This window comes from Culex pipiens, chromosome 2 (assembly GCF_016801865.2).
Source record: "Culex pipiens pallens isolate TS chromosome 2, TS_CPP_V2, whole genome shotgun sequence".
Classification (NCBI taxonomy): domain Eukaryota; kingdom Metazoa; phylum Arthropoda; class Insecta; order Diptera; family Culicidae; genus Culex; species Culex pipiens.
The window spans coordinates 75948286-75961640 of record NC_068938.1 but is presented as its reverse complement, the minus strand read 5'-3'; the positions used below and the strand labels follow the sequence as shown (position 1 = coordinate 75961640).

Below are 13355 nucleotides of genomic sequence, written 5' to 3'. Positions count from 1 at the left end.
ACTGTTTCGCACATTCCGAGACAACCGGTAACTTTTGCACAATATTCCTCCCAACTTTTTTTCAACAATACGGGTTTTGTTAAATATTTTCCGGTTGTCTCGAAATTGTTAAAATATCCACTAAAATTATCATGCGCCCTTTTTAAATGTTCCTCCACATCCTTTGAAGGAAAGTAAATATCGGATTTTGGTATATTAATCGAACATAAAGCACCATGCGTTTCCAGCAAAATTTACGGGGAATTCAATTCGATGGAAAAGCACGGTGCTTTTAGTTCGATTTTTGATGCCGATATTTTTCAAAATATTATTCCGCTATATCGTGAACAGCCAACAAAAAACATGCACGCTCGAAAATATAGCACGATCATGACGATTTGACCTACCTACCGAAAACAGTATCTTAATCCAAAATTTAATACAGTCGACTCTCTGGTTGTCAATATCCAAGGGACCGTCGAGGAAGAGAAGCATCAGTTTACAGAATGATGCAAAATGAAGACTCGATTAAAATTTGTTTTTTCTTGCTGACCAGCTATAGGAGAGAATCATGGCAACGTCCAGCAAACAAAAACAAATAAATGTCAAACACCCTTCAAAGCTTCGTTTCTCAAAGAAAAATGTCTATGCAAGCCATGGGAAATTAAAATTATTGACAACCGGAATCGAAATTTAAAGCAAATAGAATCCAAGGGACCGTCGAGGAAGAGATCCTTCAAGCAAGAGAAAATATCGAGGAATAAAGACAATCGAAGTATGCAGTTTGAAGGGACTGAAGAATTCATCGGTACATGGAGCATTATTGATATCGAGAAGATCGACAGCCAGAGAGTCGACTGTAATGGCATTTATCAGTTTCAATCAGCCTTAGAAAAAAAAACTTACCCCTTTTCATCCCCGCCATTTTGGTTCGCCACGTACGAGTGATCCCGCAGCGCGTTAGAATCCCCTCCCTCGCGATGCTTCCCATCTCCGTCGCCCTGGTTCTGCTCGGCCACGCCCGGTTTGGGCTTCACCGACAGCCGCAGATCCGCGTGACTCAGCCCGGCATGGCAGGTGTAAACGCCTGCCTCGCGGAACGTCACGTCCAGAATTCTCAGCGCGCCCTTCTTGGAGATCTTGATCTTCTTGGACTTGAGCAGCGGCGTCTGGTCCTTGGCCCAGCGGATTTTGGTCCGGTTGAACCGCTTGACGGGGCACTTGATTTTGATTTGCGTCCCAAAAAAGACGGTCGCTGCGCCACCGATTTTGAGCGTGATTTTGTTCTTCTTGGGGTCGTGCTGGATGAAGGTCGAGTTGGTGCCGGCGATCGGGGGCTTCTGGTCTTCCGGGGCGCACGCCTTGCTGTTGCAGGGCTTCTTGTCCGGGGGTTTGTTGCTGGGGCACATTGACGCCGGCCGCTCGACCTTGTGTTCCTGGGCCATGATCTGTTTGCACTCGACGCGACGCTCCTTGAGGCCACCGCCACAGGGTCTGGAAGGAAGGAAGATTTGGTAAGTGGCTTTAAAATTCATATGAGTTCGTAGTAGAGTACTCACTTCGAGCACTTGCTCCACTCGGAAACCTCCCACCGCACGGGACAGTCGATGATGTTGCAGTACTGCCGGTCCGGCTGGGGCTTCGTGGTGCACATACTGTTCGGAACGATCATGGTGTTCTCACCGCCGCGGGTCACCTCGTGAATGCAGGTCACCTCGCGCGTTTGAATCCCGAACCCGCACGACTTCGAGCACGGCGTAAACTCCGAGTAGTTCCACCGCGGTGGACACGGAATGTCGTTACAGGTTCGTATCCGCGCCTCCGGTTTCGTTTCCGGCGAGCACAGGAACGGGGACACGATCTTGCCGGTATCGTCACGGATGCAGTTGATGATCAGCTCTTCGACTCCGCCCAGACAGGACGCACTACAGCTGGTGTAGCCTTCCTCTCGCCAGGAGTACGTTTTGCCAGGGACCGCTGCCTGCACCTTGATTCCGTCCAGATTTTGCCGGTTACCATCCCTGAAATAAGATCAACTCATTAGTACTCCTCAAAACAAAGATTACGCCCGATCATACTTGAGGTACGACTCCTCGAAGTTGTGCGAGTACGAGCACGGCTCCATCACGCACCGCTCGACCTCGTCCAGCGGTTTGTACGCGTGGCACAGCGAGTCGTTCAGGATGGCAACGCGCTTGGAGAACTCGAGGAAGATCTTGCAGCGGAACGGCTTCCGCCGGATGCCCTCGCCGCACGTCACGCTGCACGGGGACCACTCCGTGTCCTGGATGAAACTGGAAAAAGAAAGACAAAATCTTATATAGAAACAAGGGTAAAAAGGTTCGTGTTCAGGGAGGTCACTTTAAAATGAACTCATACCAAAAGAAATTTGAACGATTAACTTGTACGTAACCCCTTTAAGGGATCCCTTAACGCCACAAGTGGTACGTCCCTCAAGGGAAAATCTTCTTTAGGACAAAAAGAGCATAAATCACGGAACCAATTGAGGCAACAGCGGCTGCTGTTGGTGTCTGGACCAAAGTGACCTTCTGTCGGCAGATGGCTCATTTAATTATCGTGATAATGAGCTTGTTGTTGATGGTTATGACCGCGAGCGCGGCTGGTGACGAGCGCTGCAAATAGCCCAAGGCCAACACTCCCCCCAGGGGGAGATCGCGCCGATTCCGTATGTGAGATGGTAATTAGAGAAGTGATTGAGTTATGTGACGCGTACCCCCAGAGGGAAAGTGACGATAGAAGAATAATAATCGCTGCGGTTTGGCCGTGGCCGCGAGTGTGTTAGGCGAAAAACGGATTAGCACTGATTTTGATTGATTAGTATCGGTCAAGCATCGGTGCAAGGTGGTGGGTGAGTTCGACTAGTATTAAAATAGTTTAATAGATAAAATTTGAAATTGTAGTTTATGTGAAACGTTTGTTTTCTCGATTGAACATTATTTGCCGATAAGTGTAAAACTCAAAAACAGTATCAAAAATTATTATTTTTCAAAGAAATTGCTAAAAAAGTGTGGACATGATTACCCTGAATTATATATATATATATTAATAATATTTAGGTTGAGTATATTATTATTAATAATATTTAGGTTGATTTTTTTTTTATTTAAATGAACCTTTGTTTTCTGCACTGTTCTGAACATTTTGCCTACTAAAATCTTTCAAAGAAGTCATTTTGCATCATTATATCGTCCATAAAAGTCTTCATACGATTTTGGTAGCTGTTCATACAAAAAGGCTTTTGAAATATTCAAAATTCGGTATCTTGAGAACGAATTTTATGATCAATTAATCTTTTGAGCTGTAACATAAGTTGGTCAAAATTCATTAGCAGTGTTTTCAAAATAGCACGATGTTGAAAAAACGTAAAAAAAACTATTTTTTCCTTTTTTTCTCATATTTTTATGTTTAGATGTTAAATCAAATTTCAATAAATAGTTCTTTACACTAAGTTTTTGTTATCTATTACAAAAATAGATTCAAACTATTAAATACGAAAACTAAACATACCGTAAACCGGGGTGACTTGGTTAGGATTTCAATTTATTTTTGGAATATTTTCCATCTTCCAACTTTATTTTAATTTACTAGGTTTATGAGCTTTTAATCAAAATACATATAAATTTTAGGTAAAATTGTTTAAAAGTCAGAATTTTCACTGAAATTCGTTGAAACTAGTTTTGTTTATAAAATTAAAAACTGAATTAGAAGCAAAAATCAAAAGTTTTCACATATGATATGTAATTGTTCAACTGAAAATGCCTATGAAGCCTGGGATTTTTTTGATAAATGTTTCAAAAACACATAGTATTTATTATTTACAAACTTATTTTACCTTCTCCTAGTGGAAGATTGTCCAAAGAATCAAAAAATGCCTTCCGTTTTCCGATTCAAAATCATGTTTGTTGAGAAAAACATGACACTGAGAGAAGATTTCCCTAGTAACATTTTTAAACCAACTAGCCACCACCAAGTTTTATTAAGGGTTTATTTTAGCATCTTGATTGCCTAATAGTTTTATTTGGGCATTCACTGCAACCAACAAGCAAGAGCTAATTAATAGGTTCTAACAAGGTTTTATGCTTCGGACATAAAACCGGGTGGAAATAAAAGCCGACTGGCTTTCAATAAGGTTTTATGAAAGTTTTAACAGAGGCTTGAAAACCAGATGGCAATGCCATGCCAAACGGGTTTATCGCATGCTTTGTTAAAACCTAGGGTGTTGTAGCTGTCAAGTGCCATTAGGCATGTAAAAAGCTCACTTAAAACCATAAGCTCCTTAAAGAGCATTTATCGCGGCCAAATAGCAGTGCATAAATATGGCGCTAGACGCGTGCTCTGATTGAATATGATTAACCGCCATCTTGATTCAAAAAATAGAAAACTGAAAAATTTGATTTAAATTTGATGAAAACACACATTTATGCTGAATTTCTGGTATGAGCAGTTCTCTACGGAATCGGTCTTTTTTCTTTAATTTTAATTTTTGTATTTTTTAATCCGGCTGAAACTTTTTTGGTGCCTTCGGTATGCCCAAAGAAGCCATTTTGCATCATTAGTTTGTCCATATAATTTTCCAAACAAATTTGGCAGCTGATCATACAAAAATGATATGTGGAAATTCAAAAATCTGTATCTTTTGAAGGAATTTTTTGATCGAGTTGGTGTCTTCGGCAAAGTTGTAGGTATGGATATGGACTCCACTGAAAAAAAATGCTACACGGTAAAAAAAAATTGGTGATTTTTTATTTAACTTTTTGTCACTAAAACTTGATTTGCAAAAAAACAATATTTTTAATTTTTTTTTTATATGTTTTCGAGGACATAAAATGCCAACTTTTCTGAAATTTCCAGAATGGGCAAAAAATCTTTGACCGAGTTATGATTTTTTGAATCAATACTGATTTTTTCAAAAAATCGAAATATCGGTCGCAAAAATTTTTCAACTTCATTTTTCGATGTAAAATCGAATTTGCAATCAAAAAGTATTGTAGTGATTTTTTGATAAAGTGCACCGTTTTCAACTTAAATCCATTTTTAGGTAACTTTTTTGAAAATAGTCGCAGTTTTTCATTTTTTAAAATTAGTGCCCATGTTTGCCCACCTTTGAAAAAAATATTTTTGAAACGCTGAGAAAATTCTCTATATTTTGCTTTATTGAACTTTGTTGATGCGACCCATAGTTGCTGAGATATTGCTATGCAAAGGCTAAAAAACAGGAAAATTGATGTTGGCCCGTTTAAAATGTTATTTTTGATTTTAAATTTTTGAAAACATTTTTTTCGAAAAGATCGGAAAATTTCACGAATGTTTCATATTTTAACATTGATTGTAAATCGGACCTATAGTTGCTGAGATATCGACATTAGAAAATGGTGGGTGTGTTTTTTAGCCTTTGCATAGCAATATCTCAGCAACTATGGGTCGCATCAACAAAGTTCAATAAAGCAAAATATAGAGAATTTTCTCAGCGTTTCAAAAATATTTTTTTCAAAGGTGGGCAAACATGGGCACTAATTTTAAAAAATGAAAAACTGCGACTATTTTCAAAAAAGTTACCTAAAAATGGATTTAAGTTGAAAACGGTGCACTTTATCAAAAAATCACTACAATACTTTTTGATTGCAAATTCGATTTTACATCGAAAAATGAAGCTGAAAAATTTTTGCGACCGATATTTCGATTTTTTGAAAAAATCAGTATTGATTCAAAAAATCATAACTCGGTCAAAGATTTTTTGCCCATTCTGGAAATTTCTGAAAAGTTGGCATTTTATGTCCTCGAAAACATATAAAAAAAAAATTAAAAATATTGTTTTTTTGCAAATCAAGTTTTAGTGACAAAAAGTTAAATAAAAAATCGCCAAAATTTTTTTTACCGTGTATCATTTTTTTTCAGTGTAGTCCATATCCATACCTACAACTTTGTCGAAGACACCAACTCGATCAAAAAATTCCTTTCCGCTTATTTTAAACCAAAATTTATACTTTTTTGATAATTGTTCAGACTGTTCTCTACAATGTGAAATTATTTTTTTTCGAAAGGTTCAGAAAATTCCCTACAATTTTTTCAAGGAAACTTTGAAGATTGGGCCATGGTTGCTGAGATAAAGCGGATAAAAGAAAAAGAAACAGGAAAATTATTATTTTTTATCACTCTTCCAAACGACCCTCCATTTTCTAATGCCGATATCTCAGCAACTTTTGTATCATATTTTAACATTGAGAATTGGGCCAATATTTTCAGGAGTGGACAAACATTGACAATATTTAAGAAAATAAAAGATGGAATTTTTCGTACAAAATTTAACTTTAAATGGCTATGTATTGAAAAAACTTCACTGCACTTAATTAAAAAAAATGTTACGTACTTTTTGAATGCAAGTTCGGTTTTACCTAAAAAAAATGAGGTCAATAAATTTTAAGTACGAGATTTAAATCTTTATAAAAATCAATATTTATAAAAAATCATAACTCGTCGGCAAAATGTTGGTCCATTCTTCCGAATTGCTTAAAAGAAGCAGGGTTTTCCCCTTAAAAAATCTAAATAACATAAAATACTGATTCTGGGAATTGAATTCATGTGAAACATATTAAACAAAAAATCTCATCAATACTTACAACTTTTTCCAAGACACCAATTCAATCAAAAATTTCTTTGGAAAGTTACAGATTTTCGAAAATTTACATACCGTCAGTGGGGTGCCATTGGGTCTGGGGGTGAGATTGGGTCAAAGTGATTTTTTACAGTTTTTCCATTTCTCAGGTTCTTCTCAATGAAACTAAATTCTGTTAAACGGGTTGTGTAGGTGACATCTTAAGATGACTTGGCTGAAAAAATCTCGTTCCTAGAACAAATCCTGTTATTTTGGCTGCTGTCTAAAGTTGAGGTACGTTTTTGGTCAAAAATGACCTCTCGAAAAATCATTGCTCGAAAACTAGCCAAATGTTTGAAAATAACTGCTTCAAACATTGTAGCATGTCAATACGATTCCCTCGAACAAGAAACACTGTTGGATGACTTGTTTTTACCATATCGTTGTATTTGAGCATCATTTTAGTTTCATTTGACCCAATGTCACCCCCTCTTAGGGGTGAGATTGGGTCAATTTTCAAACTATTGGCATTTAAGGTAGTGTTCACCAAAATCCACCGTATTTTGGGAAAATGTTAGTTAACTATTGAAGAACAAATCTACGTTGAAAAATTGTCGATGTTATTTAAATTGTTTTTGTTACTAAGAAATTACGAGAGGTTTATCGTTTTTTGACCCATAGTCACCCCCACTGACCGTACCATTTTTGTAGGAACAGATGCCAAAATTGTATGAAAATTTGCATGGGTGAACCAGTGACACACTTCTTTGGTAATAGGGAAGGCCCCACAAAGTTGAAGCCAAATAAAAAAAATACAAAAAATAAAAATGGTCGAAATCGGCCAATTTCGTAGAGAATTGCTTAATTCTTTTTTTTAAATTTTATTATAGAGATTTTACACTGGTGTGCATCCGGCTCTTGGGGTAAGATAAACGTTGATTGTTTTCTATATATTTTTTGGGTTTTCCAGTGTTTGTACACTTTGAATTACAATATGTTCTCTTCCTTGCTCTGATTCAAAGTGTAAACTAACAGGATACGTCATCAAGTAAAATAAAGTAAATTACAATTGCAATTATAATGAATAAAACATTTCTTAACCCTCCATTAGGTGGGTGGTGCCTTCCTCACATTTACAAAGTAATAATGAAAATAAGTTTATGAAAAAATATATACCTGATACAGACTTTTCCAGAAAACATGCAGACTCTCATTTGAAGCAATATGGCAACCGGGCGTTTCGCATCTGGCGCGACCCTTGCACGTAAACAAAAAGACCCGGCCTTTTGAGGTTATGCAAAAAATCACCCTTTTTTGTATCTACAAAAATCTTTTTCTTGGCATAACTTTTTAAATACTTAACTAAACAAAATAAAATTTAATAGGGTCTTAAGGGACCCCAATACGAACAGAATAAGGCGGATCCGGCCAAAATCGGTTCAGTCAGTTCTGAGATAATCGTGTGGAAAAAAAAATCGTGTCTACACACATCCCCACAGACATTTGTTCAGAATTTGATTCTGAGTCGATAGGTATACGTGAAGGTATATCTAGGAGGTGTATTTAAGAAGTTCATTTTTCGAGTGATTTTATAGCCTTGCCTCAGTGAGGTGAGGAAGGCAAAACTAAGAAATATCCTAACAAAGAAACTAAAAAAACTGAATATTTTTATTAAGATTTTGTTCGATGTTATTTTCTCATTTACGTAAAAAAAGTCTACTGCAATCGATAAAAAATGAGGTCAAAAATTGTAAAACGTTTGTTTTATTTATTTTGTATACAAGAGGATTTTTTTTAATTTTCAGTTTTAAACAGACGTGTTTCGTGGAAACGTGGAAAAAATGTTCATAAATTTTAACACATTTTGGAAATTCAAGACATTAGCATAACTATCGTCATTTTCAAATCGTATGGACAAACCAATAATGCAAAATTACGTTTTTGGTCACAGAAAAAGTACTCACAAAGTTTTATCTGAATAAAAGTTACATAATTATTTAAAAAATATCTATTTATTACAGAATTGCTCAACAGTTAATTGCCTTTGTGCTAATCAAATAGAAAACCTAAATATTTCAAATATCTTTAAAACAGAAACAGCGTCAATGTTTTTTTTAGTCACCCTTCATTGACACTCCACCTTAAATCTTCAACTGTTGCTCCCTCACTACGTCATACCAAGCAGCTTCCTTGCTAAGCTTCGATTGATGGCATTTTTTGTGTGTGTCGTGTGCTCAACATTTGGCCAGCCTTCCCCATCTGACTTGCCCTCTCCTGTTCTACCTTATGGTCTTTCTTCGTATCCTAGAAGACAAAAAATCTTAGGAAAAAATCAAAAGCAAAAAACTCCAAAATTGCCCCCTCCCTCCCAGTGTCTACGACAACGAACAAGACGATGATGATGATGAGGATATCACTCAAATATGTGTGCATGTGAGTACCTTTCCTTGTGCTCCCTTGTGTATTTGTGTATTTGTATGTTGGCCTCGTTACCGTTGTCTAGATCGTTGTTGAAAGATAGAAAAGTTGGGCTCCGTTTTTGAGCTCTTTGCACTGACTTCCTTCTGTTCCTCTCTCCCTGAAATCTATTTCCTGCGGTGATGCACTGCATTCGCAATCAATCAAAAATTGTGCTTTGCTTGTCAACGATGAAAGCACAACATGACTTGAGGTAGAGATGGAGATTTTTCCACGAAAAATGGTCAGCAGAAGGGCTATTGATTTTGGGGCATTTATGCACTTGTCGTGATTCTTGTGAAATTGATTTGGAAATATGATTGCTCAAAATCCGATGCAAAAAGAAGAAAGGTTTGTTCAAAAGTTTTCAACTTCTCGTTTAAGGGGGTAATTGTTGGCCCTGATCACGCATCCGAGCTACGACCATTTTCAAAAAAGGGATGAATTCCGCATACACTAAATCCCCCATATGCGCTCTTTTTGGGGGGGCGCACACCGGGGGAGAGCGCAATTCGGGGGAGCGTTATTTCGGGGTTTGAGCGCAAACGGGGGGAGCGTTATTTCGGGGTTTGAGCGCAAATCGGGGGAGCGTTATTTCGGGGTTTTGGCGTAAAACGGGGTTTTCTTTTTTAATGTACTTTATTTACATAAAAATGGAACATTTGTATAAGGGGTCATCCACAGAACACGGATAAGGGGCCATCCACAAATCTTGGCATCTATGAACTCCCGGAAGCCATGGCCTGAATGTCTACCTGATCAACGGGGGGCTATATGGGTATATTAACCATCGGTATAGCTTCAGGTAGCTTCAGTGAACCACGATGTATACCCTTCGCCATGTTGGATTGTAATGGATCCTTCAGGAGCTCCCGGAAGTTATGACCTGATGATCTACCTGATCAACGGGGGTCTATATTGGTGTATTAACCATCGGTATAGCTTCAGGTAGCTTCAGTGAACCACGACGGATACTCTGGGGTACGTTGGCTTGTAATGGGTCCTCCAGGAACTCCCGGGAGTTATGACCTGATGATCTACCTAATCAACGGGGGTCTATATGGGTATATTGACCATCAGTATAGCTGCAGGTAGCTTCAGTGAACCACGATGTATACCCTTCGCCATGTTGGATTGTAATGGATCCTTCAGGAGCTCCCGGAAGTTATGACCTGATGATCTACCAGATCAACGACGGTTTATATGGGTGAATTAACCATAGTCTAGCTTCAGGTAGCTTCAGTGAACCACGATGGATACTCTGCGCCATGTTGGATTGTTATGGGTCCTCCAGGAACTCCCGGGAGTTATGACCTGATGATCTACCTGATCAACGGGGGTCTATATGGGTGTATTAACCATCGGTATAGCTTCAGGTAGCTTCAGTGAACCACGACGGATACTCTGGGGTACGTTGGCTTGTAATGGGTCCTCCAGGAACTCCCGGGAGTTATGACCTGATGATCTACCTGATCAACGGGGGTCTATATGGGTGTATTAACCATCGGTATAGCTTCAGGTAGCTTCAGTGAACCACGACGGATACTCTGGGGTACGTTGGCTTGTATTGGGTCTTCCAGGAACTCCCGGGAGTTATGACCTGATGATCTACCTAATCAAAGGGGGTCTATATGGGTATATTGACCATCAGTATAGCTGCAGGTAGCTTCAGTGAACCACGATGTATACGCTTCGCCATGTTGGATTGTAATGGATCGTTCAGGAGCTCCCGGAAGTTATGACCTGATGATCTACCAGATCAACGACGGTTTATATGGGTGAATTAACCATAGGTATAGCTTCAGGTAGCTTCAGTGAACCACGATGGATACCCTTCGCCATGTTGGATTGTTATGGGTCCTCCAGGAACTCCCGGGAGTTATGACCTGATGATCTACCTGATCAACGGGGGTCTATATGGGTGTATTAACCATCGGTATAGCTTCAGGTAGCTTCAGTGAACCACGACGGATACTCTGGGGTACGTTGGCTTGTAATGGGTCCTCCAGGAACTCCCGGGAGTTATGACCTGATGATCTACCTGATCAACGGGGGTCTATATGGGTGTATTAGTCATCGGTATAACTTCATGTAGCTTCAGTGGACCACGATTGATACTCTGCGCCATGTTGGATTGTTACCCATTGAACCCAGCAACTCCCGGATTGGGTAGATCATCAGGTCATAACTCCCGGGAGTTCCTGGAGGACCCATTACAAGCCAACGTACCCCAGAGTATCCGTCGTGGTTCACTGAAGCTACCTGAAGCTATACCGATGGTTTATATACCCATACAGACCCCCGTTGATCAGGTAGATCACCAGGTCATAACTCTCGGCAGTTCCTGGAGGACCCATAACAATCCAGCATGGCGAAGGGTATCCATCGTGGTTCACTGAAGCTACCGGAAGCTATATCGATGGTTAATACACCCATATAGACCTCCGTTGATCAGGTAGATCATCAGGTCATAACTCTCGGGAGTTCCTGGAGGACCCATAACAATCCAACATGGCGAAGGGTATCCATCGTGGTTCACTGAAGCTACCTGAAGCTATACCAATGGTTAATACACCCATATAGACCTCCGTTGATCAGGTAGATCATCAGATCATAACTCCCGGGAGTTCCTGGAGGACCCATAACAATCCAACATGGTGAAGGGTATCCATCGTGGTTCACTGAAGCTACCTGAAGCTATACCGATGGTTAATACTCCCATATAGACCCCCGTTGATCAGGTAGATCATCAGGTCATAACTCCCGGGAGTTCCTGGAGGACCCATTACAATCCAACATGGCGCAGAGTATCAATCGTGGTCCACTGAAGCTACATGAAGTTATACCGATGACTAATACACCCACATAGACACCCGTTGATCAGGTAGATCTTCAGGTCATAACTTCCGGGAGCTCCTGGAGGATCCATAACAATCCAACATGGCGAAGGGTATACATCGTGGTTCACTGAAGCTACCTGCAGCTATACTGATGGTTAATATACCCATATAGACCCCCGTTGATCAGGTAGATCATCAGGTCATAACTTCCGGGAGTTCCTGGAGGACCCATAACAATCCAACATGGTTAAGGGTATCCATCTTGGTTCACTGAAGCTACCTGAAGCCATACCGATGGTTAATACACCCATATAGACCCCCGTTGATCAGGTAGATCATCAGGTCATAACTTCCGGGAGTTCCTGGAAGACCCATAACAATCCAACATAACCCAGAATATTAATCGTGGTTCACTGAAGCTACCGGAAGCTATACCGATGGTTAATTCACCCGTATAGACCCCCGTTGATCAAGTAGATATCTAGGGCATGACTTCCGGGAGTTCTTGGATACCCAGATTTGTGGATGGCCCCTTATCCGTGTTTTGTGGATGACCCCTTATACAAATGTTTCATTTATATGTAAATAAAGTACATTTAAAAAGTAAACCCCATTTTACGCCAAAACCCCGCAATAACGCTCCCCCGATTTGCGCCCAATAGAGCGTTATTTGGGGGGAGCGTTATTTCGGGGTTTGAGCGCAATTCGGGGGGCGCAAAACGGGGGAGGCGCAATCGGGGGGAGCGTATTTAGGGGATTTAGTGTAGTTCGGTTTTTATATGCGAGAAACTTATTTCGGATTTGAATTCATAGGACAGAGTGCTGCGCAAAATGTTTCAGTAAAATCGCTTTTTCTCGCCAATAGTTCATTTTAGTTTGAGGTTTACATTGATAATTATGTAAAATTGTCCGGGGAACATGATGGTGATAAAATGAGACAAATAATAATAGAAGAATTTGGTCAAAACTGAATTTTAATACATAAAACGTTAAAATATAATACTATGGGGCATTTGAGGGTTAAATTTTTATTTTTATCGAATTTCTTGGACATTTTTTTTTATAAAATGCAACCTTTAGAAAATCTTTTGCTCAAAAAGCTTATGATTAAAAGAAAAAAACTTACTTAATCCACCTATGTGGTTGGAGCCTTCCTCACAACAATGGCTGTACACAAGTTTCATCTATTTTTTAGATCCGGCTTCAAAAAAGTACATCGGTTTCACTTAAGTAGTCATATCTCGAGACAGGGTTGCCAGATCTTCAATGTTTTAGAGTCGTTGGAAAGGTATTTTGATAACCTACACAGAAAAAAAAAATCCGGTAAATTTACATCATTTATGATGTACCAAAAGTGCACGTCATTAATGATGCGAATTTACATCACTTTCAACTGAAATTTAAATGCCATCCGATGTAAACGTTCCGAAAAAAAAGTGTCATGAAAACATGTAAATTTCCGATGA

At 39.3% G+C, this 13355-nt stretch overlaps 1 protein-coding gene across 1 annotated transcript in view; it reads right to left on the bottom strand.

The window, feature by feature from the left end:
- Positions 1-13355, bottom strand: part of LOC120425208 (protein madd-4) — a 475137-nt gene that overhangs the window by 32796 nt on the left and 428986 nt on the right. Inside the window, 2 exon segments of the mRNA XM_052707974.1 lie at positions 886-1473; positions 1539-2273. Of these exon segments, the coding sequence (XP_052563934.1) occupies positions 886-1473; positions 1539-2273 (1323 nt within the window).